Below are 22,702 nucleotides of genomic sequence, written 5' to 3' on the forward strand. Positions count from 1 at the left end.
AGTATAAACTGCATATAACAGCTCGGCGAAGTATTTAGAAACAGAACGAAAATAAGATGATAATATTGGGCCGCAAGCAGAAGACTTATATTGTACGGCTTCTCGTTGACTGCCTCTAAAGTTCCCGATGTTGAGCCGTAGACAATATATTATCCTTAAGGTGCAGAATACTCATTCATCTTTGAACAAAGGAACAACACACCAATGGCGCCGTACCAAAGGCAAACACAAAGATAAGGCACAGATGCTACACATATCTGTATTCAATGTAGCTGGTGTAATCGCGAAGATAAAGCCAGGGTTTGTATGCGTGTATGAGTGGGTGTGTGTGTCACTAGGAGAGTTCTGGTCACTCTGGCCAGCACTCTGGGAGTGGATGCACCGGCCGGCACGCTGCTCCTACTTATAGGTAAGTTGTTGGGGGTTAAGGACTATCACAACCGCGGGAGGGTTGTTAAGGCCACTACAACAGCTTACTGGTTGTGGCAAGTAGACTTTCCTCCTGAGCAGTGTGAGCGTCAGAGAGAAAACAATTTGAGAGACAGAAAGCAGCGAGAGTCAGGACGTGAATCTGTCATGTCATCTAGGAGAGAAGTTCTTATCAGAGGCCCAAGATCAGCTGCTTAATATATGACCCTGAGATATGATAAGGAGGTGCTTGTTAGTGATCGAAGCCGGTGGAGGTGATTGGAAGATGGGGGGGGGGGGTGATGGGTGTGTGTGTGTGTGTGAACTCCCTTAAATGTACTCACCTAATTGCGGTTGTGGGGGTTGAGCTGGTCCCGTCAATCAACGCCAATCAACTGGTGCACAAGTTCCTGATCCTATTGGGCTCATGAACCTGAGCCCAGTAGTCCCTAGTCCTCCCCACCATCCCCCACTCCCCTGTCCCCCTCAACCCCTCTAAAATTCTTCACTCCCCCGTCCGATGCATTCCCAAATGATCTGATGTTCCCATCAGAAAAATGGGAACATCAACTGATCTGATGTTCCCATCACTGAAAAATAAGAGCAGTTAAAAAACGAAATGAAAAACAATGAAAAAATAAAAAAATTACTATGCTCATGAAATGAACGGTATGGGAAACAACACAGCTCAATTCCAACGCAATGTCACACGAAATAATTAAATCAAAATGAAAATAAATGGAAATCTATGAAAATTCAACTTAACAATGCAATCAGAAACATTGAAATGGAATCGTAAAATATTTAGTATAGTGTATGTTGCTTTTACGCTCAACAGATGGTGCTGTTAAAAAAAAAGTTTTTACCTATCACAGGTATGGCATGTATATAGTAGGTATATAAAAACACTCGCGTATAAGAATGCAACGTTGTGTCAAGCTTTCAAAGTAATCGGTAAAGAAGTTTCGGAGATTCCCCTTACATGAAAACTCTCAACTCAAACTCACAAAAAAGGCATGTTTGTAGCTGTCAGACGTGACATCTATATAGTAGGCATATTACGGCACTCGCGTATTTGAATGTAACAGTGTATCAACATTTCAAAGCAATCGGTGAAGAACTTTCGGAGATTACGGATTCTGAACAAAACGAACATTTACATTTTTATTTATATAAATTTCATAGTAATAAATTAATTGCGAATATTTTCATAGCAGAGCGATGATGAGACTGGCGGCGGTGGCGGCGGTGATGGCGGTGGTGGCGGCCTCAGTGGCGGCGGAGGAGGCCCCGGAGGTGGTGGCGTCGGAGGTGGTGGTGGAGACGCAGGAGGGCCTCGTGTCAGGCCTGCTGGAGGAGTCGACGAAGGGCAAGCTCTTCCACTCTTACTTGGGCATCCCCTTCGCCAAGCCCCCAGTTGGAAGCCTCCGGTTCAAGGTAAACCCATTACAGTCATTGTGTAAACTTATTAAATAACAAATACACTTTAGTCGTAGAAATGTATGAAATATGTTAGTCGTTACAAGTTACCATGTGTGTATACAGTATGCTTGCCCCTTTGTGTAGGACCCGGTGCCCGGGGAGAGGTGGGAGGGCGTGCTGGAGGGCACCACTATGCCCACCATATGCCCACAGCTCGATATGATGGCCGTGATGACCTCAGAGATGCCAGAGTCTGGCGGCATTGTGGGAGATGAAGACTGCCTTTACCTCAATGTCTTCACGCCCAAGGTAACCATCAATACTTTTATGTAGGTTCAAAAATACTCGAAGATAATTCTAACCCACATCAAAATAGTTTGGAATATCAGTGATAAAACCATGCAACAATATAGTGAGGAGGAGACTTGTATGTCTGCGGAGGCAAGAGACGTTAGTTCGATCCCATTGTATTGCTCCAAAATATTCTTAATTTAGGATATCATTAGGTCCACAAGGCTGTTAATCCAGATGGAATTCAATCAGTTAATAGTTCTAGTGAACAAATGTAACTACATTGCAAGTTCTAGAATTGAATAACGAGCTCGGATATTATCATCTGGAAGCCTCCCAATGGGTGCTCCACCAGCTGGAAGCAACCCAAGGTGTGTGTAACCCTCTGGAGGACCAGACGGAGGTGTACAACCAGCTCTTAGCATTGATTATGATAATCATTGCCTTGGCGATGAACTAGGTAAGGTAATTGTAAGAAAGCGCTAAGTCAGCACGACTGATCACTTGATGGTGTTGCAACACACACCATGAATAACCACCATTTGGGCTTGGCATTACGATCATGATGATGATGTTACAGCCTGGGGAGCCCGAGGCCGGCCTGCCTGTGATGGTGTTTATCCACGGCGGAGGCTTCTTTGGTGGAGGCGCTCAGGACCAGCTGCCGCACGTCCTGCTCAACCGCCAGGTGGTGCTGGTGATCATCCAGTACAGGCTCGGCATGCTAGGTGAGGACTCGAACCTGCTCTTCCCCCACTGTATAATACTCGACTGCTAGTTTTCCCCCCATTGCGTAATACTCAACCACTTACTCTACATTAAGAAGGACTCAGCTATGCACTTTACACGTCTGTATGGGACTCAGTAATATGCTTCCCAAAGTATAATACTCTATCACGTTATATTATTTTCAAACGTTCAGCGCCACACTCGCCTCACTTGAGTCCACAGCGACACTCCTGTATCATGTTCCGTCCCAGGGTTCCTGTCGACGGAGGACTCGGTGATCCCCGGCAACTTCGGGTTGAAGGACCAGACGCTGGCGCTCCAGTGGGTCCAGAGGAACATCCACAACTTCGGCGGAGACAAGACCAAGGTCACCATCTTCGGAGTGAGTGCCGGCGGCGCCTCCGTCCACTACCAGCTCCTCACACCCAAGTCCGAAGGTGAGGAAGGAGAGAGAGAGAGAAGGAAGGTAGGGAAGGAAATTTATTTTCGTTGGTCACATTCCGGGGAAAAGTTAGGTGTTCAAGAATTCAATCAGTTGTAACACTGCCCGAGGACTAAATTTCATAATAAAAATCAGTGTCATATCATCCAGTCAACAGTGTATTCCCTCATGCTACAGCTGGAAAAGGTAATGACCTGAAACCCCTCCCACAGGACTCTTCGCCCGGGCCATCATGCAGTCCGGGGCGGCGGTGTGTCCCTGGGCGCTCAGTCGGTCTCACGCCGACGTCACCCGCAAGGTCGCCCAGGCCACCGGCTGCTCCATCCACCAGGACAGCCAGGACCTCCTCAAGTGTCTGCAAGGTGTTGACGCCTTCGCGTTAACTGCTCTCTCTAAAGACACGTTGGTAAGGCTCCTATCATCTTCGCTCATTGTTGCAGAACATCAGCGATTATGAGAGAAATATTAGCATTTGAAGACATCATCTTTACTTAATATTCCTCAGTTGCTCTGATGTTGTGTTCAAGAACACTCACACACACACACACACAAAGATACATTAGAAATATTTTTTTCACTGCCATAATAGTTAACAAATGGAATGTATTAGGCAGTGACGTGGTTACCTTGAGGTGCTTCCGGGGCTTAGCGTCCCCGCGGCCCGGTCGTCGACCAGTCCTCCTAAAAAGTTCACCCCTAGGTGAACAGAGGCAACAAGTGAAAGGAAATGCTGAATAAATTGTTTTTGTCCTAGGTGGAGGTAGTCTCCATACACAATTTAAAATATATATATTTGATAGAGCCCAATAGGCTCCAGAATCTGTACTCCAATTGATTGACAGTTGAGAGGCGGGACCAATGAGCCAGAGCTCAACCCCTGCAAGCACAACTAGGTGAGTACCCACACATTTAAGGTTAGTTAATGGTTGCATGAATACCTACACTAAGTTTTCACTGCATTTATTTTATATTGAAAATTTATTGATGTAATGTGTTTGTACGACAGGACTGGTTCATGCTGCCCTTCAGACTGGGGCCTCGCGTGGACGGGGACTACCTGCCGGCGGAGCCCGCGGTCCTCCTGAAGGAGGGACGCTTCCATAAGGTTCCCCTCGTGAGTGGCATCGCTGCCCACGAGGGAGTTGTGTTTACTCTACGTTAGTTTCTCCTTGTTATTTGTGTACTCCCATATTTGTGTCTTGAGTTATAGCTCTTGGATCCTGTGTTTTCTCCGCTCGGTCGTCTAGTATATACAAACTCTCTACTTGTTTTCTCTGTAATAACTAATATATATTTCTCTTTCCCACTCATCCACATCCTCAGGGTGCAGCCCGTAACCGCTGTCTAGCTCCCAGGTACCTATTTACTGCTAGGTGAACAGAGGCAACAAGTGAAAGGAAATGCTGAATAAATTGTTTTTGTCCTAGGCGAGGATTGAACCCGAGTCTGAAGATTGTGATTCAGCACATTTATTGTATATTAAATACTTATTAATTAGTTTCCTGACCCAGACTTCAATTATTTAATGTGAAAATTATTTTCTTGATGTTCACTATATATTTTTTCCATTTACTAGCACTGTAATCTAAGCTGTTTTACGCTATTTATTATTATTAAGTTCAGTGATTTTTATTTCTTTTGCTTTGGTTTCATATTAAACATCATAAATCCTGTTAAATAGTAAAAATCAACTTGACATTCGGAAAGAGACAATCAGTATATGAACTGTGTATTATTTGCTCTGGTTTTATTCATAATTTTAATTCATCAAACACCAGTCTATTATTATATATTATTTATAATTAAGTCCAAAGAATAAGTTATAATTACTGGGCCAAAACAAATAATCCAACGTATTTGTGTGGATAGAATGTGAACTGACAACGTTTCGGTCCATCCTTGCCCCTTACGTGACAACTTATCAGTCATCTCCGAACCCTTATCAAATCATGACGGACCAAAACGTCAATTTCATTTCTTTTCATATATGTGGTTTGTGTTATTTCCCATATGATTGGTTCCTATGAGTGGGTATCCTCCCCCTACAGCCATGTATGTCATGGAGCACCTCCGCCTGGCGCTGGAGAACGACTTCGAAGTGGCTGGCCCGGCCAGCGTCCAGTCCATCGACGACACAGACGATCCCGTGGGCTTGGCCCTCAAATTGTATCGTTACTACGTCGGGGAGGTGAAGGTGACCTCTGGCCGCAAAGGAGATCTCATTGAGGTGAGCCCGTCGCCATAATAACATTGAGTTGCGTGTGTCTATATGTACGGTTTGCCGCTATAAGCAGCCTGCAGCTGCCTTCTTGATTACTGTTAATACCGCCTCGTTATCTGCAGATGATGTCAGACCGGCACTTCACGATGTGCCACGACTGGGCGTCGCAGCATCACGCCAAGCACCAGGGGCCGGACTCCCGCACCTTCAGATACGAGCTCACCCACAACGCTGAACTCTCCGTCTCCGCCTTATTCGGCGCCAGTCCTGACAGTCGCTGTGAGTTGAGGCCCAGCATCCCGTCCTCGTGAATAGTACCTCGCATTTTTATCTATAAATTTCCCCTCTACGGCCAAAAACTGATGTACTAACAATCATGGCGGCTCGCAAAATTGAAGTGATGTTCCGTTTTCTATCCATGTCTTCTATTGGGTTAGGTTTGGGCAATTTAGTGCATCAGTTTAGTGACGTTGTGAACGCTTGAGAGGACGGGCTGAGCTGTCAGCAGGAGGTCGTTGCTGTTCCTTAGGGGGGACAGGAAGTCAGGTGCTAGGATTAGCGAGGAGTTCCTAGCGAAACGACTTGACCTTCTCTAAGATTCTAGCCGCAACAATTGCCTATCTTCTGGGTACCTATTTACAATAAGGTGCACAGATGTATCAGGTGAAAGAAAATTTACCCAAACGTTAGTAGTAGTTGCCAAAACGTTGCGAATTTGTTTTTATAGCAGTAGGTACTAGATACTTAATGGTAGTGGTAATGTCCTTGTCACATCGCTGGCTGCAAGTTACCAGGGAATGTGTAGAGCATTAGTGACACGTGAAGAGTTAGTGACAGTTGAGGGACAAGGACACAGGCTTCACACAAACAGCGAGAGGCTACTAAGACACATCTTAACATACACATGACACGAGTTTCTCAAGAGTGACCAAAGACGACGAGGAAGGCCACACCATGGCCCGGGGGCCACACCATGGCCTAGGTATACTCCTGTGGGGAGGGGAATATACTCCAGAAACATTTTAATGTTGTTATATCAAGGGTATTTGCCCAGTTTTGCCAACTTACCTCAGCTGACACTCGATATATTTCCAAACATGCCAATTGCCAATAACTAAGTTCTATGAACCTACTGACGGGTGTGTTCTACAGGGGTGTCTCACGGCGACGATATATTCTACCTGTTCCGGCTCGGAACCATGCTGGAGATGGTCAGCCAGGCTTTCAATGGGCAAACAGACCTACGGCGTAAGGATGACCTTCAGCTTCGGGAAATCATCCTTTCCCTCTGGCTGAACTTCGCTGCCACAGGGTAAGGAGCAGCAGGAGGTGGTAGGATGGGTAACCATTCTTTGACCAACTTCTTTGACTCAGGTTAATGAGGAAGGAATGCTGATTCAATACAAAGAGTTACCTGTGCCTTACCTTGAATTTATTTTCACATATCAACAGAGTTATGCAACATTGCTCAACCTAGATTCAAGCTATAATATTGTTGATAAACTTTCTGGTTTAATAACGAGGCGTAAACAATTTCTTTATATAGATGTTATCAGTTACTAGTTAAGTCATCTTGATTCAGCTATTTACATAGACTTAATGACCTTAAAATACTATTACCACTCACAAAATACATTTAGACATCATTCTCCGCTACCATCTCCCATTTCCTTCATCTAAAACATTAGAACATTAGTTCCTTCATTACTAAAACATTCAGTAGAACATTACTGAAATAGTGGTTACTGAATGACCAGAAAGTCGTATCAATCTTTGGTTGGTTCTCTCTTGCAGGAACCCGACTCCTGACGACTCTCTTGGGTTCACCTGGGAGCCCTCCACCGAGGACAACCTCCAGTACCTCAACCTCACGCCCTCGCCCTCAATGGAGGCCGACCAACGTCATCACGTGCGTTCTTCTTGCCATTTAAAGTCTAAACTAATCCTGTACTTATTGATATTTCTTTACTCTTATTCGTTCATGTATCATATAAGTCGATAATTATCATATATAACCTATATGAATACTTACTATGTACGTCATATATCAATAATCACTACGTGTCTAACTTGCGGAGAGATGGTAATAGTGTTTCCCTTCATGTAGTCTGTCCAGAGGTTCCCTTAAGGAGGAGGGGGGGGGGGGGAAGCTTTTATGGTTGGACAAAAGGAGTAAAACGGGAGGATCTTCTTCAGGAAGATCTCCGGAGCCTCGGGCCGAGCCTGCTGGCGGGGGTCCTGTGTCTGCCGTCACTGTATACGTCCTGACTTGTGTTTCAAATTGTGGCAGCGAACACCCAGTTTATTCAGAGATCTATCACCATTACCAGCAGCAACAATCCCTCTTTGTTGATGAAGCTGAAGAATAAACTATGATTTTTACTACATTTCTTCTTGTAGAGCCTCGTAATTATTTGGCTTGTTTTCAACATTTATAAATGGATTTTGAGGTGGTGATTAGTCCTCGATCGTGCAAGAATTCCGGAGCCTGTCAGATACAGATATAAGGCACCGGAAAATCCTTCAATAGGATCTTCCAACCTAATGACACGCATTCAGACTATCATAGAACTAAACTAAAATAAAATTGGACCTCCATATATTCTGCAATGTCTTCAATATGTTTGTAGGTAAGGTTAGCGAAGTTTAAACAGAAAATTATTTGGACGAAACACGCACCAGAATACCTTGCTACCTAATTTTTTCTATCGAATTCTCCCTCACATGACTCTTCTGTTTCCCTAACTGCTGTAATTTGGCGCCACAGATGCGTATGTTCCATGCATCGTTGCCGACTAAGGTGAACCTGGCGCTCCACCCCCACCTGGTGAAGCAGGACACACCTGAAGCAGACGACGCCGTCGAGGACGCCGCCCGGGAAGGTGGTTCATCACGCATCTCCCAAGACGAGTTGTAGCTGCCATTCTTCCTGGAGGTTGTGACTCTGCCACTCCTCTAACAACAAGTCACAAGTCTGGAGAAGAGAGACTGTGGTCGTCAATAACTATACTCGCTCTACAGTCAGTTGAAGAGCGTGAGAGACATGCCTCACGTGGCGAGTTCTGGCCAACAGGTCCCCCAATGCTGTTTGCAAATAAAACATGCTTGTGGAGCTGAAATATAAAAGTTTACCGTTTTAATTTTTTGTATTTCCTTCCTATCTTTTTGTAGGCGTTTGAAGGCTGTCTGCGTATACGGACTCCTTGTAGGTTCTAAAATTTGCCTTCCTGGCTAAATTTAGAATTACAGCCATCTATGCTCGCTCAGGACAACTAATGCTGTGCAGGCTGGGACCTCCCCCACCATGGGTACGATGCGGCCGTCGCTGCCACACTGGACTTAAACCCTGCTATAGTCCTGGGTTCAAATCACCACTTTAGTATGACGTCTTTGACTAATAACACAAATTAGAGTTTGGAAAACATATATTAATGACAATTTCAGTCAAGTTGGACCACAATATTAAACTAGCAATTACAAGAAGCAGGATACCAATTCTCGACACAGTAATTAATGTATTAATTATATCTTAACATATATATTTACAAATAATGGAGTTTTCCGAAACAAAACAGAGCCGCTATTATGAATAGGAATACAAAATATTTGTTCTAATTAGGGCACGCATGTCCACAACCATATACAGTATTGATAACCATTAACTATTAGATTGTCACAATTCTTGTGTCTGTTGAAAGCGGGGGCTTGACTTATGAACTTGTTAAGTCAGGTTAGGATAAGTGAGGTTAGGATAGGTGAAGTTAGGATAGGTTATAACATGATACATTATTCCTTACACACTCAAGACTGGTAATGATCACTCTTTACGTCATAGGCATGCCTTAATATTTATGGGTAAGTCTGAATGTTTAGGACAACCCGTCCTATGACCAAGTTCATTCCATCAAGCGGTCGACCCCAAAGACACATTCATAAATTTTAACATGCTGTTCATTCAAAACAGGAATTTTCTTAAATACAAATTAATATCATTATATATCCGCATATTGTGCAGATATATAATGTATTTAGGCACTGGTTAGGTGTTTAGGTTCTGTTGGCGATTATTTGTATATGTAGTACGTGGATGAAGCATTTACACAACCCGTCCTCGACTCAAGTCCATTACATTCAGCGTTCAACCCCACAGACGCATTCATAAATTTTTACATGCTGTTCATTCAAAACGGGAATTTTCTCAAGTATAAATTAATATTATAATATATTGGCATATTGTGTATATATAGGCATATATTAGGTTAGGTCAGGTGTTTAGGTTCTGTTGGCGATTATTTGTATTTGTAGTACGTGGGTGAAGCATTTATAGCGTTGTGATTCGAACAAAATTCGTCAGTGAAGCACTTGTTCCGGAAATGTTCGGACGTCATCAGTTGTGAGTCGTGTGTAAACCGTTTTTCATTCGTAAACCAGCCCGTCCTCCAAACAAAGACCCAAAAGTGATTATATTCACCCACCAAACCCCAAACATGGGGTTTAGTGGGTGTATGGTGGGTGGCTTGGCTAGACTGTATTGACCCACCCACAACGTTACATGACCCATTGTTTATTATGTGCAAAGTGTAAATAATACAAATGAGCTAAATATACGCGTAGGGACCCCCTAGTGCCTCTAGGGCCGACCCTGACCATGACGAACACCGGCGTGACGACCTTGGGGCCCCGGACCACCAGTGGGGACCATCTACCCATCCTTCATCAGTCATGTATCATGACCATGCTAAGAGAAAATGAAGTGTCGATAAAATCTGAATGTGATGATCTTGAGAGTAATTAAATGCGGAAAAAACCCAGTAAACACTGCATATAACAGTTTAGTTCATTTATTATGCACCCCATACCCATCTTGTGGGCGGTAGTGGAAAGGGTTAACAGAGGCGCATAATGAGGTCCGGGACTTTACCGCTTTAAAGCATAAAACTGTATAGCGAAGTATTTAGAAATAGAACGAAAACTATAAGATGATAATATCGGGCAGCAAGCAGAAGAGTTGTACTGTCCCGCCTCTGGTTGACTGCCTCTAAAGTTCCCGATGTTGAGCCGTAGACAATATTATCCTTAAGGTGCAGAATTAAGGACAATAAAGGTTCATCTCTGAACGAAGGAACAACACACCAATGGTGCCGTACTAGAGCCAAACACACATATAAGGCACAGATGCTACACATATCTGTATTCAATGTAGCTGGTGTAATCGCGAAGATAAAGCCAGGGTTGTATGCGTGAATGAGTGGGTGAGTGTGTCACTAGGAGAGTTCTGGTCACTCTGGCCAGCACTCTAGGAGTGGACGCACCGGCCGGCACGCTGCTCCTCCTACTCAGAGGTAAGATGCTGGGGGTTAAGGACTATTACAACCACGGGAGGGTTGTTAAGGCCACTACAACAGCTTACTAGTTGTGGCAAATATACTTTCCTCCTGAAAGCAATGTGAGAGAGAAGAAAGCAGTCCGAAAGTCAGAGAGAAAACAGTGTGAGAGTCAGAGAGAAAGCAGTGAGAGAGCGAGAACCTGTCATGCCATCTAGGGGAGAATGTTATCAGAGGCCCAAGATCAATTGCTTAATATATAACCCTGAGATATGATTAGGAGGTGCTTGTTAGTGATCGAAGCCGGTGGTGGTGATGGGTGAGGGTGTGTGTTTGAACTCCCTTAAATGTACTCTCCTGATTGTGGTTGCGGGGGTTGAGCTTCGGCTCCTTGGTCCCCCCTCTCAACGGTCAATGAGCTGGTATATAAGTTCCTGAGCCTATTGGGCTCAGGAACCTGAGCCCAATAAGCATTCTCATCAGGCCCACCTAATCATGTGGCTGTTGCTTGTCTTAACTATCTCTGTAACATCCGGCCAGTAAGCACTACCAGAAAATCACCTCGTCAAGTATAGTTTAATAAGAGCTTCAACGCGACTTGAATAAGGATCGTTGCGTGTCACATTGTCACGTTTTGATTGGATCGTTTTCGTATTTGATATAATAAGTAATAATAATAGCAATTAGGATGTTTATCTTAACCTTAGAAAGCCTTTCTGACCTGCGAATCAGAGGTCCATCAGACAAATTTAAAACCTTCGCACTCAAAGAGTTCTATTTTTGAGGATAGAGCGTGGTTGAGAGGAAACAAGCAGTTAGTATCAATTGGACTAAATGAGAGCGGTAGAATGTCACAGACGGCGTGCCTCGGGGTAAGGTGTTGGAGCCATTTCTGTTTATAAGCTATATTAATGATTTTGATGTTGGGGGTCAACAGTCACATCAGAGAAATTGTAGATGACACAATAATAGTGTGAACAGTGTATTGGAAAATATGACTCGTGTATTTTAGAGAGATTCGGATAAGTTTACAGGAAGTTGGTTAATGTAGCTCGGCGCAAAGTAATGTATATTCCATCCTGCCTTTAAAGGCAGTACAACTGTATGACGACTAATGGAATCAGATAACGAAAATCGAACTTAAACGTAATTTTTATGAAATATTTGACAGACACAGAATGACCTAATGAACTAAATAAGGTAAAGATATTTGGTTTTACATCTAGAAGTTTTAAAATACAAAAATATAAATTATTTTGCAATTATATCTTGCTCTAATTAGACCTCACTTCGATTAACTTCGTTTATTATGCTGATTAATTTTGGTAATATTACAAATTAGACAACAATTCTTAGTGAACATTCAACACAGAACGACAAAGGAAGGGAACGTTCAGGGAAAAGTGCCAAGCCATTACGACTATATAGCACTGGGAAGGGGTCAGGATAAGGATTTGGGATGGGATGGCGGGAAAGGAATGGTGCTCAACCACTTGTACGGTCGGGGATTGAACGCCGACCTGCATGAAGCGAGACTGTCACTCTATTGTCCAGCCCAAGTGGTTGTACCATCGAACATCAAGGGTTACCCTTTAGACAGAATCAGAAGCAGAAATTTGATTTGCAAAAACTTATACAAATCGCTACTATTCTAGCTCGACTGAAAAAAAATTATAACAGTGCAAATGAAGTTTTCATTTTTAGCAATAAACTGTATAACATTTAATTTATTGATATTTATTGGCACTGTGCAGTGTTAGTGTCAGGAATCTTTCTTACAAGCTGGGAGGACTTCCACTGTCTCTGAGACACAAAGGTGATGTTTACAAGTGGATGATAAGCACTTACACGGAGTATATAAACTTGGACTTGAAACAGTCAAATCATGTCAGCACTCGCAACAATTGTCATAATTTAGAAACATTTGGTTTTACTAGAAATTTGGCAAATATGATTTGTATTTTAATATTACTCATTTCTTCTTCTTATTATTTGTTTAATTACATTAATAATTGTTATTTGTTCATTTCTTAATAATAAATGAATCCTGAATGTTTACATAGCAGAGCGATGATGAGACTGGCGGCGGTGGCGGCGGTGATGGCGGTGGTGGCGGCCTCAGTGGCGGCGGAGGAGGCCCCGGAGGTGGTGGCGTCGGAGGTGGTGGTGGAGACGCAGGAGGGCCTCGTGTCAGGCCTGCTGGAGGAGTCGACGAAGGGCAAGCTCTTCCACTCTTACATGGGCATCCCCTTCGCCAAGCCTCCAGTTGGAAGCCTCCGGTTTAAGGTAAACCTCTACAGACATTGTGTAAACTTATCATTAAATAACAAATACACGTTAGTCGTAGAAATGTATGAAATATGTTAGTCGTGACAAGTTACCATGTGTGTATACAGTATGCTTGCCCCCTTGTGTAGGACCCGGTGCCCGGGGAGAGATGGGAGGGCGTGCTGGAGGGCACCACTATGCCCACCATATGCCCACAGCTCAACATGATGGTCATCATGACCCCAGGGATGCCTGAGGTTGGCAGCATGGCGGGAGATGAAGACTGCCTCTACCTCAATGTCTTCACGCCCAAGGTAACCATCAATACTTTTATGTTGTTTCGAAAATACTCGACGATAATTCTAACCCACATCACAGTAATTTGGTATATCAGTAATGAAACCCTGCAACAATATGGCGGGGAGGAGACTTGTGTCTCTGCGGAGGCCAGAGACTATAATTCGATCCCATTGTATTGCTCCAAAATTTTCTCAATTTAGGATAATGTCAATAAGTCCACAAGGCTCTTCATCCACATGGAATTCTATCACTTAATAGTTCTTGTTAACAAATGTAACTACATTGTAAATTCTAGAATTGGGCAACGAGCTGGAAACTCCAGCGGGAATATTACCATCCAGAAGCTTCCCAACAGGTGCTCCACCAGCTGGAAACAACCCAAGGTGCCTACAACCACCTGGAGAGCACCATAAGGGTGTACAATCATCTGGTGGGAACCGGAGGGGGTGTACAACCAGCTGTTAATAGTAATTATGATAATCATCACCTTGGCGATGAAATGTGTAAGCTAATTATAAGAAAGAGCAAAGTCAGCATGACTGATCACTTGATGGTGTTGCGACACACCTTGAATAACCCCTATTAAGGCTTGGCATTGCGCTCATGATGATGTTGTTACAGCCTGGGGAGCCCGAGGCCGGCCTGCCTGTGTTGGTGTGGATCCACGGCGGAGGCTTCTTTGTGGGCGGTGCTCAAGACTATCTGCCCCACGTCCTGCTCAACCGCCAGGTGGTGCTGGTGGTCATCCAGTACAGGCTCGGCATGTTAGGTAGGTCTCAGACCTGCTCTTCCCCCACTGTGAAGTACTCAACTGCTAGTTCTTCCCCACTGTGTAATACTCTGCTGCTATCTCTTCCCCACTGTATAATACTCAGTTGCTAGCTCATCTCCCTGTGTAATACTCAACCACTTACTCCACATTATGAAGGACTCAGCTATGCACTTTACGTGTCTGTATGGCACTCAGTAATATGCTTCCCAAAGTATAATACTATATCATGTTAGGTTATTTTCTAACGTTCAGCGCCACACTCGCCTCACTTGAGTCCACAGCGACACTCCTGTATCATGTTCCGTCCCAGGGTTCCTGTCGACGGAGGACTCTGTGATCCCCGGAAACTTCGGGTTGAAGGACCAGACGCTGGCGCTCCAGTGGGTCCAGAGGAACATCCACAACTTCGGCGGAGACAAGACCAAGGTCACCATCTTCGGTGAGAGCGCCGGCGGTGCCTCCGTCCACTACCAGCTCCTCACACCCAAGTCCGAAGGTGAGGAAAGAGTGAGTGAGCGTGGATTCTCTCACCTAAGGCCAGGAGGTGTGTCCATAAAGTTCTAAAAGTACATTAGGTACTTTCCTAAAAAAAAGTCCTAAAAGTTAGTTACTGCGATAGAGAACTTCTGGCCAGGCCTTGACATAACACCTCAGTGCTAGGGAAGAGATTAAAAATATTGTCAGGTGTAGTTTTGCATGTAGTAGGAAAACTACATGCAAAACATTCCATCTTGAGGATGCCCGTTTAAAGAATAGATTCTGTGTACTCCTTAATTGTATGTTGAAGGAAGGAAGGAGTGAAGAATATATAATCAGGTATGTTATCAGCCGGAAATTTAGTACATAGAGCAGCTTGACTGTTGAGGCGGCAACACTGACCTGAGCCACGTCACCTCTCCAGAGACGAAGCTTAACATCTACGGGCTCACCATAGCCCGTGCTACCTGGAAATTTTTGTTCTAGGTAGCGAATCTTAAACAACACCACCAACTGGTCTGGGCTTGTGATTACGGTAACGTCGCTTTTATAAGTTTAGTGCAGTAATTCTTAAAATCAAGACCATTGCCTAAGATTGGAATATTTCAGTGGTAGAGAGTGTTCAGCTACTATTTTGTGTAATAAATAAGTGATTTTTATTGTTTAGTCAATATTCCTTAATTTTCTATATATATTTCTTTATTGTTGAATCCACGATCCTGTGTTTTGTTAGGTAAGTTTCCTCTGAGCTTTTCACGTACGCCTTAGTCTATTTAATATCTATTCCCCTTTTTTCTTTGAATTGAACCGCACTTAACGTAAATTCTACCTCCCCTTCAACCTAATACGGATGTCCTTTCTGGCCCTCTATACTAATTGGCTGTTTCCTGTTTGGCAGTCAGGGTAATTATTCAGTGGGTATTGAAGTCAGGTGGCGGCAGCTTTTAAAGTCTCTAGTGAAGTGCTTGTAACTAATAAGTACAATGTCCCTGTTTTGTGGTGCCTTGGTGATCAACCAGCAAGGTTACAAGGCGTTGGACTGAGGTTACAGTAAAGAATAAAACGGTGTACAACAGAACTGTTAATTAACGGCCAGCATTAACTAGGAATAGTAAGGATAAGGTTGGTACTCTTTATAATAAAATCTTTGCATTAATCTAGTCTGTAGTGTAGATTCGTCAAAAAACTGTCGTACTAAAGTGCCCTTATCTTAACCTACCAGAGGGCCCAAAACAGAAAACGGGACAGTATGACAAATTCGCGAGCCGCTACCATGTTCTAGTATGACAATTTTTGGCTTTAGGGAAAGTATACGTCACAATGCGACTTTCTATTAAGAGGACGGGTTGCTCGGACACGAGCCTGTAATCAACACTGATAAACTATCCTAGGTAAGGTTTATCACTTCAAGCTTGTTAGAACCACGCAAACTGCGAACAATGGACGCTCCGTGGTGTAGTGGTCAGCGCTCACTTCATACGTGCGTTCCTGGGTTCAAATACTGGGAAGAGAAAGAGTAACGATTGGGCAGGGCTGGACGATTGGCTACACACCCTCTCTGCATACTCGAATGCACACACCAACAATTCATGGCTTGAATTAAAAAATAATAATATTGATCACATTCCAGGGAAAAGTTAGGCGTTCAATAATTCAATCAGTTGTAACACTGCCCGAGGACTAAATTTCATAATAAAAATCAGTGTCATATCACCCAATCAACAGTGTGTTCCCTCATGCTACAGCTGGAAAACGTAAAGACCTGAAACCCTTCCCACAGGACTCTTCGCCCGGGCCATCATGCAGTCCGGGGCGGCGGTGTGTCCCTGGGCGCTCAGTCGGTCTCACGCCGACGTCACCCGCAAGGTCGCCCAGGCCACCGGCTGCTCCATCCACCAGGACAGCCAGGACCTCCTCAAGTGTCTGCAAGGTGTTGACGTCTTCCAGTTAACTGCTCGCTTTAAGGACACGTTGGTAAGGCTCCTTTCATCATTTCTCATTGTTGCAGAATATCAGCGATTATGAAAGAAATGTTTGTAATTGAAGACATCATCTTTACTTAATATTCCTCAGTGGCTCTGATGTTGTGTTCAAGAACATGAAAGCGCTCAGGAATATATTTTTAAGTTTCTCTTGTATTTTTGTATTTATATATCGGACATTTAGCTTTTTTGCATGTTGTATTATTTACGTAATTAAGGAGCTATTTAGACAAGATATTTATGAAAGCACTTGCCAGGGTGCCCGGCGTTGCTCGGGTGATAGGCCGAAACTTGTAAATATACTATGAAGGAAAATAGTTTAGTGTTTTAAGCAATTTAATATATATTAGGAATCAGGTGATAGGCCACAGCTACACTACACACGACCTTCATCACTGTAAACGGGTACCACCAGCTTTTTTATCTACCCCTTCCCTGTCCTTCACCACCTTCCTTGCCCTTCACCACCTTCCCTGTCCTTCACCACCTTCCCTGTCCTTCACCACCTTCCTTGCCCTTCACCACCTTCCCTGTCCTTCACCACCTTCCCTGTCCTTCACCACCTTCCCTGTCCTTCACCACCTTCCCTGTCCTTCACCACCTTCCCTGTCCTTCACCACCTTCCCTGTCCTTCACCACCTTCCCTGCCCTTCACCACCTTCCCTGCCCTTCACCACCTTCCCTGCCCTTCACCACCTTCCCTGCCCTTCACCACCTTCTCTGCCCTTCACCACCTTCCCTGCCCTTCACCACCTTCTCTGCCCTTCACCACCTTCCCTGCCCTTCACCACCTTCTCTGCCCTTCACCACCTTCCCTGCCCTTCACCACCTTCTCTGCCCTTCACCACCTTCCCTGCCCTTCACCACCTTCTCTGCCCTTCACCACCTTCCCTGCCCTTCACCACCTTCTCTGCCCTTCACCACCTTCCCTGCCCTTCACCACCTTCTCTGCCCTTCACCACCTTCTCTGCCCTTCACCACCTTCCCTGCCCTTCACCACCTTCTCTGCCCTTCACCACCTTCCCTGCCCTTCACCACCTTCTCTGCCCTTCACCACCTTCCCTGCCCTTCACCACCTTCTCTGCCCTTCACCACCTTCTCTGCCCTTCACCACCTTCCCTGCCCTTCACCACCTTCTCTGCCCTTCACCACCTTCCCTGCCCTTCACCACCTTCCCTGCCCTTCACCACCTTCCCTGCCCTTCACCACCTTCCCTGCCAAGACTTAACAAAAGCAACTATTAGCGTCATATCAAATAAAACTCTTAACATAAACTTTGGAAAGTTAATTTTTCAACTTTCTTCTCATGTGAAGAAAAATGTAAGGAAAATAGCGAAGATTCGTGCTAGAATCCTTGATATCACCTGTTCTGTTGCATTCAATAATATATGCCACGGGTTTGGTAGCCAAGTGGACAACGCGCGGGACTCGTAATCCTGTGGCCCGGGTTCGACTCCTGGACTAGGCAGACAAATGGGCCGAGTTTATTTCACCCTGATGCCACTGTTGCTTAGCAATAAATAGGTACCAGGGAGTTAGACAGCTGTTACGGGCTGCTTCCTGTGTGTGTGTGCGCACGCGTGAAAAACAAACAAAATTAGTAGTTAGTAACAGTTGATTAACAGTTAAGAGGCGGGCCGAAAGAGCAGAGCTCAACCCCCGCAAGCACAACTTGGTGAGTACACACATTTAAGGTTAATGCAGGTATTCGTGTACTCATTAAGTATTTATTTATAACTGCACTGCATTTATTTATAATGAAAATTTATAGATGTACTGTGTACAACAGGACTGGTTCATGCTGCCCTTCAGACTGGGGCCTCGCGTGGACGGGGACTACCTGCCGGCGGAGCCCGCGGTCCTCCTGAAGGAGGGACGCTTCCATAAGGTTCCCCTCGTGAGTGGCGTCACTGCCCACGAGGGAGTCATGTTTGCTCTACGTTAGTTACTCCTCGTTACCTTTGTGTACTCCCATATTTGTGGCTTGAGCTCAAGCTCTTGAGAATCCTGACTTTCTTACTCTTGGTTCTCTAATATATACTGACTCTGAACTTGTTTTCTCTATAATATTGTATATATGTTTCTCTTTCCCACTCATCCACATCTTTAGGGTGTAGCCCGTAGCAGCTGTCTAACTCCCAGGTACATTCATTATAAAAAAAATCCTCAGGAAGCTGCTTTTGCGTTTCAACACATTTATCGTATATTAAATACTTATTATTTAGTTTTCTGACATAGTCCTTTCAATTATTTATTGTGTAAAATATTTTTTTGATGTTCATTATATATTTTCTCCTTTCACTAGAACTATACTCTAAGCTTTTTACGCTATTTTATACTGTTTTGTTTTAGTAATTTGTATTTCTTTTGCTTTGGTTTCTTATTAAGCATCACAAATCCTTTAAAAAAAAATCAGTAAAAATCATCAACTTGAAATTCAGAAAGAGACAATCAGTGTATTAATTGTGTATCATTTGCTCTGCTAATATATATAATTGTAACTCATCAGACACCAGTCCCTCAGTGTTCTGAATTATGCATTACTTATAATTAAGTCCAGAGAATAAGTTGTAATTACTGGGCCAAAAAAATAATACAACCTCTTGATGTGGATAGAATGGAAACTGACAGTTTCGTTTCGCCCTTACGTGACAACGTGTCAGTCATCCCGAACCCTTATGAAACAGTGTCGGACCTAAACGTCGTCAATTTCATTTCCTTTTCATATGTGTGGGTTGTGTTATTCCCAGTTGATTGGTTCCTATGAGTGGGTTCCCCTCCCCCTACAGCCATGTATGCCATGGAGCACCTCCGCCTGGCTCTGGAGAACGACTTCGATGTGGCTGGCCCGGCCAGCGTCCAGTCCATCGACGACACAGACGATCCCGTGGGCTTGGCCCTCAGATTGTATCGTTACTACGTCGGGGAGGTGAAGGTGAACTCTGGCCGCAAGGGAGATCTCATTGATGTAAGCTCGTCGCCATAGTAACATTGAGTAGCGTGTGATTATATGTAGGGTTTGCCGCTATAAGCAGCCTGCAGCTGCCTTCTTGATTACTGTTAATACCGCCTTGTTATCTGCAGATGATGTCAGACAGACACTTCAAGATGTGCCACGACTGGGCGACGCAGCATCACGCCAAGCACCAGGGGCCGGACTCCCGCACCTACAGATATGATCTCCCCCACAGCGCTGAACTCTCCTTCTCCGCCTTATTCGGCGCCAGTCCTGACAGTCGCTGTGAGTTGAGGCCCCGTCAACAGTACCTCGTATTTATAATTCCCCCTAAGACCAAAAACTGCTGTACTAACAATAATGGCGGCTTGCAAAATTGACGTGTTTTCTCTTCGTGAGTTTTCTATTAGGTTAGATTCGTGAAATGTAGTGCATCAGTTTAGTGACGTTGTGAACGCTCGGGAGGACGGGCTGAGCTGTCAGGAGGAGAGGTTTGTAAAAGAGTTTTCAATAGGAAACATTATTGAATCTGCTTTAATACTGATTAAATACTGAATTTAAGTGCCACGAACTTAGGAGCTCACCATAGTCCATGCTACATGGACATTTCGTTCTGAGTAGCTAAAGCTAAAACAACAACAACATGCCACGAACCTACTGACGGGGGGGGTGTCCTCCTTCAGGGGTGTGTCACGGCGACGATATTTTCTACCTTTTCCGGGCGGGTCCCTTGCTCGAGTTGACCAGCCAGGCCTACAATGGGCAAAAAGATCTACAGCGTAAGGATGACCTTCAGCTTCGAGATATCATCATCTCCCTCTGGCTCAACTTCGCTGCCACAGGGTAAGGAGCAGCAGGAGGTGGTAGGATGGGTAACCATTCTTTGACCAACTTCTCTGACTCAGGTTAATGAGGAAGGGATGCTGATTCAATACAAAGAGTTACCTGTGCCTTATCTTGAATTTATTGTCACATATCAACAGAGTTATGCAACATTGCCCAACTTTAGATTCAAGTAGTAATATTGATGATAAACATTCTGGCTTAATAACGAGGCGTAAACAATTTCTGTATATAGATGTTATCAGTTACTAGGTAAGTCATCCTGAATCAGCTATTTGCATAGACTTAATGACCTTAAAATACCATTGCCACTCACAAAATATATTTAGACATCATTCCCCGCTACCATCTCCCAGTTCCTTCATCTAAAACACTTCTGAAAAATTGGTTACTGAATGACCAGAATGTCGTATCAATCTTTGGTTGGTTCTCTCCTGCAGGAACCCGACTCCTGACGACTCTCTTGGGTTCACCTGGGAGCCCTCCACCGAGGACAACCTCCAGTACCTCAACCTCACGCCCTCGCCCTCAATGGAGGCCGACCAACGTCATCACGTGCGTTCTCCTTGCCATTTAAAGTCTAAACTAATCCTCTACATATTGATGTTTCTTTACTCTTACTCATTCATGTATCATATTTGACATTATTTGTCACATATAATAAGTATCCATAGGTTATAAGTCGTATATCAATTATCACTACGTGTCTGACTTGCAGAGAGAAAGATTCTTATAGTGTTTCCCTCCATGTAGTCTGTCCAGAGGTTCCCTTGGAGAGGGAAGTGGGGGAGGGGACACCCTGTATGGTTGGGCAAAATGGGTAAAATGGGAGGATGAGTGGGACTCTGTATTAAGGGTTCGAGACCTCAATCCGTCCATGATGTTACGCCAGACTTCGCGAAGTTGACCTGTGTGTACTGTCCCTCCGGCATGTCTCTCTGGTGATGACCAGGTTAACGCGTCTTCTGCAGGAAGATCTGCTTCTCCAGAGCCTCGGGCCGAGGGCTGCTGGCAGGGCCCCCCATGTCTTCCATCACTATACGTCCTGACTTGTTGGAAATTTCCAACACTTAATTACTAACACCTAGTACCTTAAGAAACAATTTTTGTACTAGGCATTATATTTTACTAATACTACTCACCAGTAGAGTAGTGAAATTAAATTCGTTTAGTTAAGGTATAGTTATGCCAAAGATTTCTCAGTATTTATGGTCGTGTTGCGGCAGCCAGTCCATCACAGGTAATAATTTCTACATATTAATGGATCGAGTAGAATCCAGATTTACATACCTCTCTTTATTAAGGATAATCGTTTATTAATTAGTACATACGTTCGTTTACTAGAAATAATTTATTCGGCTACGATTAGCTGGCCCAGTGAATAAAATGATAAGCCAAATTTCCACTCCAATCATTCTCGTTCATTTAACGTAGTCTAAATTAATTAACATGCACTACGAGAAAATATTGTTTATAGGTAAGCTTAGTTTAAACATAAAATGATTTGGACGAAACACGCACCAGAATACCTTACCACCTATTTTTCTTTTTTTATCATTCTCCCTCATATGAAATACTTCTGTTTCCCTAACTGCTGTAAATTTGGCGCCACAGCTGCGAATGTTCCATGCATCGTTGCCGACTAAGGTGAACCTGGCGCTGCACCCCCACCTGGTGAAGCGGGACAAGGACGCCGCCCGGGAAGGTGGTTCATCACGCATCTCTCAAGACGAGTTGTAGCTGCCATTGTTCCTGGAGGTTGTGCCTCGCCGCTCCTCTAACAACAAGTCACAAGTCTGGAGAAGAGAGACTGTGGTCGTCTATAACTCTACTCGCTCTACAGTCAGTTGAAGAGCGTGAGACATGCCTCACGTGGCGAGTTCTGGCCAACAGGTCCCGCTATGCTGAGTGCATACAAAACATGCCTGTGGAGTTGAAATATAAAAATTTGTAATTTTGTTGTATTTCCTTTCCATTCTTTTATAGGCCTTTGAAGGCTGTCTACGTATATTGACCGCCTGTAGATTCCAGAGTTTGCCTTCCCGTTTTAATTTAGACTTAAGCCAGCTATGCTCGCTCAGGACAACTCTAATGCTGTGCAGGCTAGCACCTCCCCCACCATGGGTACGATGGGGCCGTCGCTGCCACACTCGACTTAAACCCTGCTATAGTCCTGGGTTCTAATCACCACTTTAGTATGACGTCTTTGACTAATGACAAATTAGAGTTTAGAAAACATAAATCAAGGGCCGTTTCAGTCAAGCTGG

The 22,702-nt window shown here is 44.2% G+C and overlaps 2 protein-coding genes across 2 annotated transcripts; both read left to right on the top strand.

The window, feature by feature from the left end:
* The first annotated feature begins 296 nt into the window (after positions 1-296).
* Positions 297-8,649, top strand: LOC123767606 (carboxylic ester hydrolase). The gene is made up of 12 exons (XM_045757408.2): positions 297-409; positions 1,623-1,845; positions 1,975-2,139; positions 2,702-2,849; positions 3,102-3,287; positions 3,505-3,698; positions 4,299-4,449; positions 5,341-5,519; positions 5,636-5,792; positions 6,666-6,825; positions 7,308-7,422; positions 8,281-8,649. Exons 2-12 carry the CDS (start codon positions 1,630-1,632, stop codon positions 8,428-8,430), a joined length of 1,821 nt encoding a protein of 606 aa, XP_045613364.1. The 5' UTR covers positions 297-409; positions 1,623-1,629; the 3' UTR covers positions 8,431-8,649.
* Positions 8,650-10,709: 2,060 nt separating this feature from the next.
* On the top strand, positions 10,710-22,392 carry LOC123767613 (venom carboxylesterase-6). The gene is made up of 12 exons (XM_045757421.2): positions 10,710-10,855; positions 12,904-13,123; positions 13,255-13,419; positions 14,027-14,174; positions 14,488-14,673; positions 16,435-16,628; positions 18,426-18,576; positions 19,426-19,604; positions 19,721-19,877; positions 20,276-20,435; positions 20,876-20,990; positions 22,050-22,392. Exons 2-12 carry the CDS (start codon positions 12,908-12,910, stop codon positions 22,173-22,175), a joined length of 1,797 nt encoding a protein of 598 aa, XP_045613377.1. The 5' UTR covers positions 10,710-10,855; positions 12,904-12,907; the 3' UTR covers positions 22,176-22,392.
* Positions 22,393-22,702: the final 310 nt, after the last annotated feature.

This window comes from Procambarus clarkii, chromosome 86, assembly GCF_040958095.1.
Source record: "Procambarus clarkii isolate CNS0578487 chromosome 86, FALCON_Pclarkii_2.0, whole genome shotgun sequence".
NCBI lineage: Eukaryota > Metazoa > Arthropoda > Malacostraca > Decapoda > Cambaridae > Procambarus > Procambarus clarkii.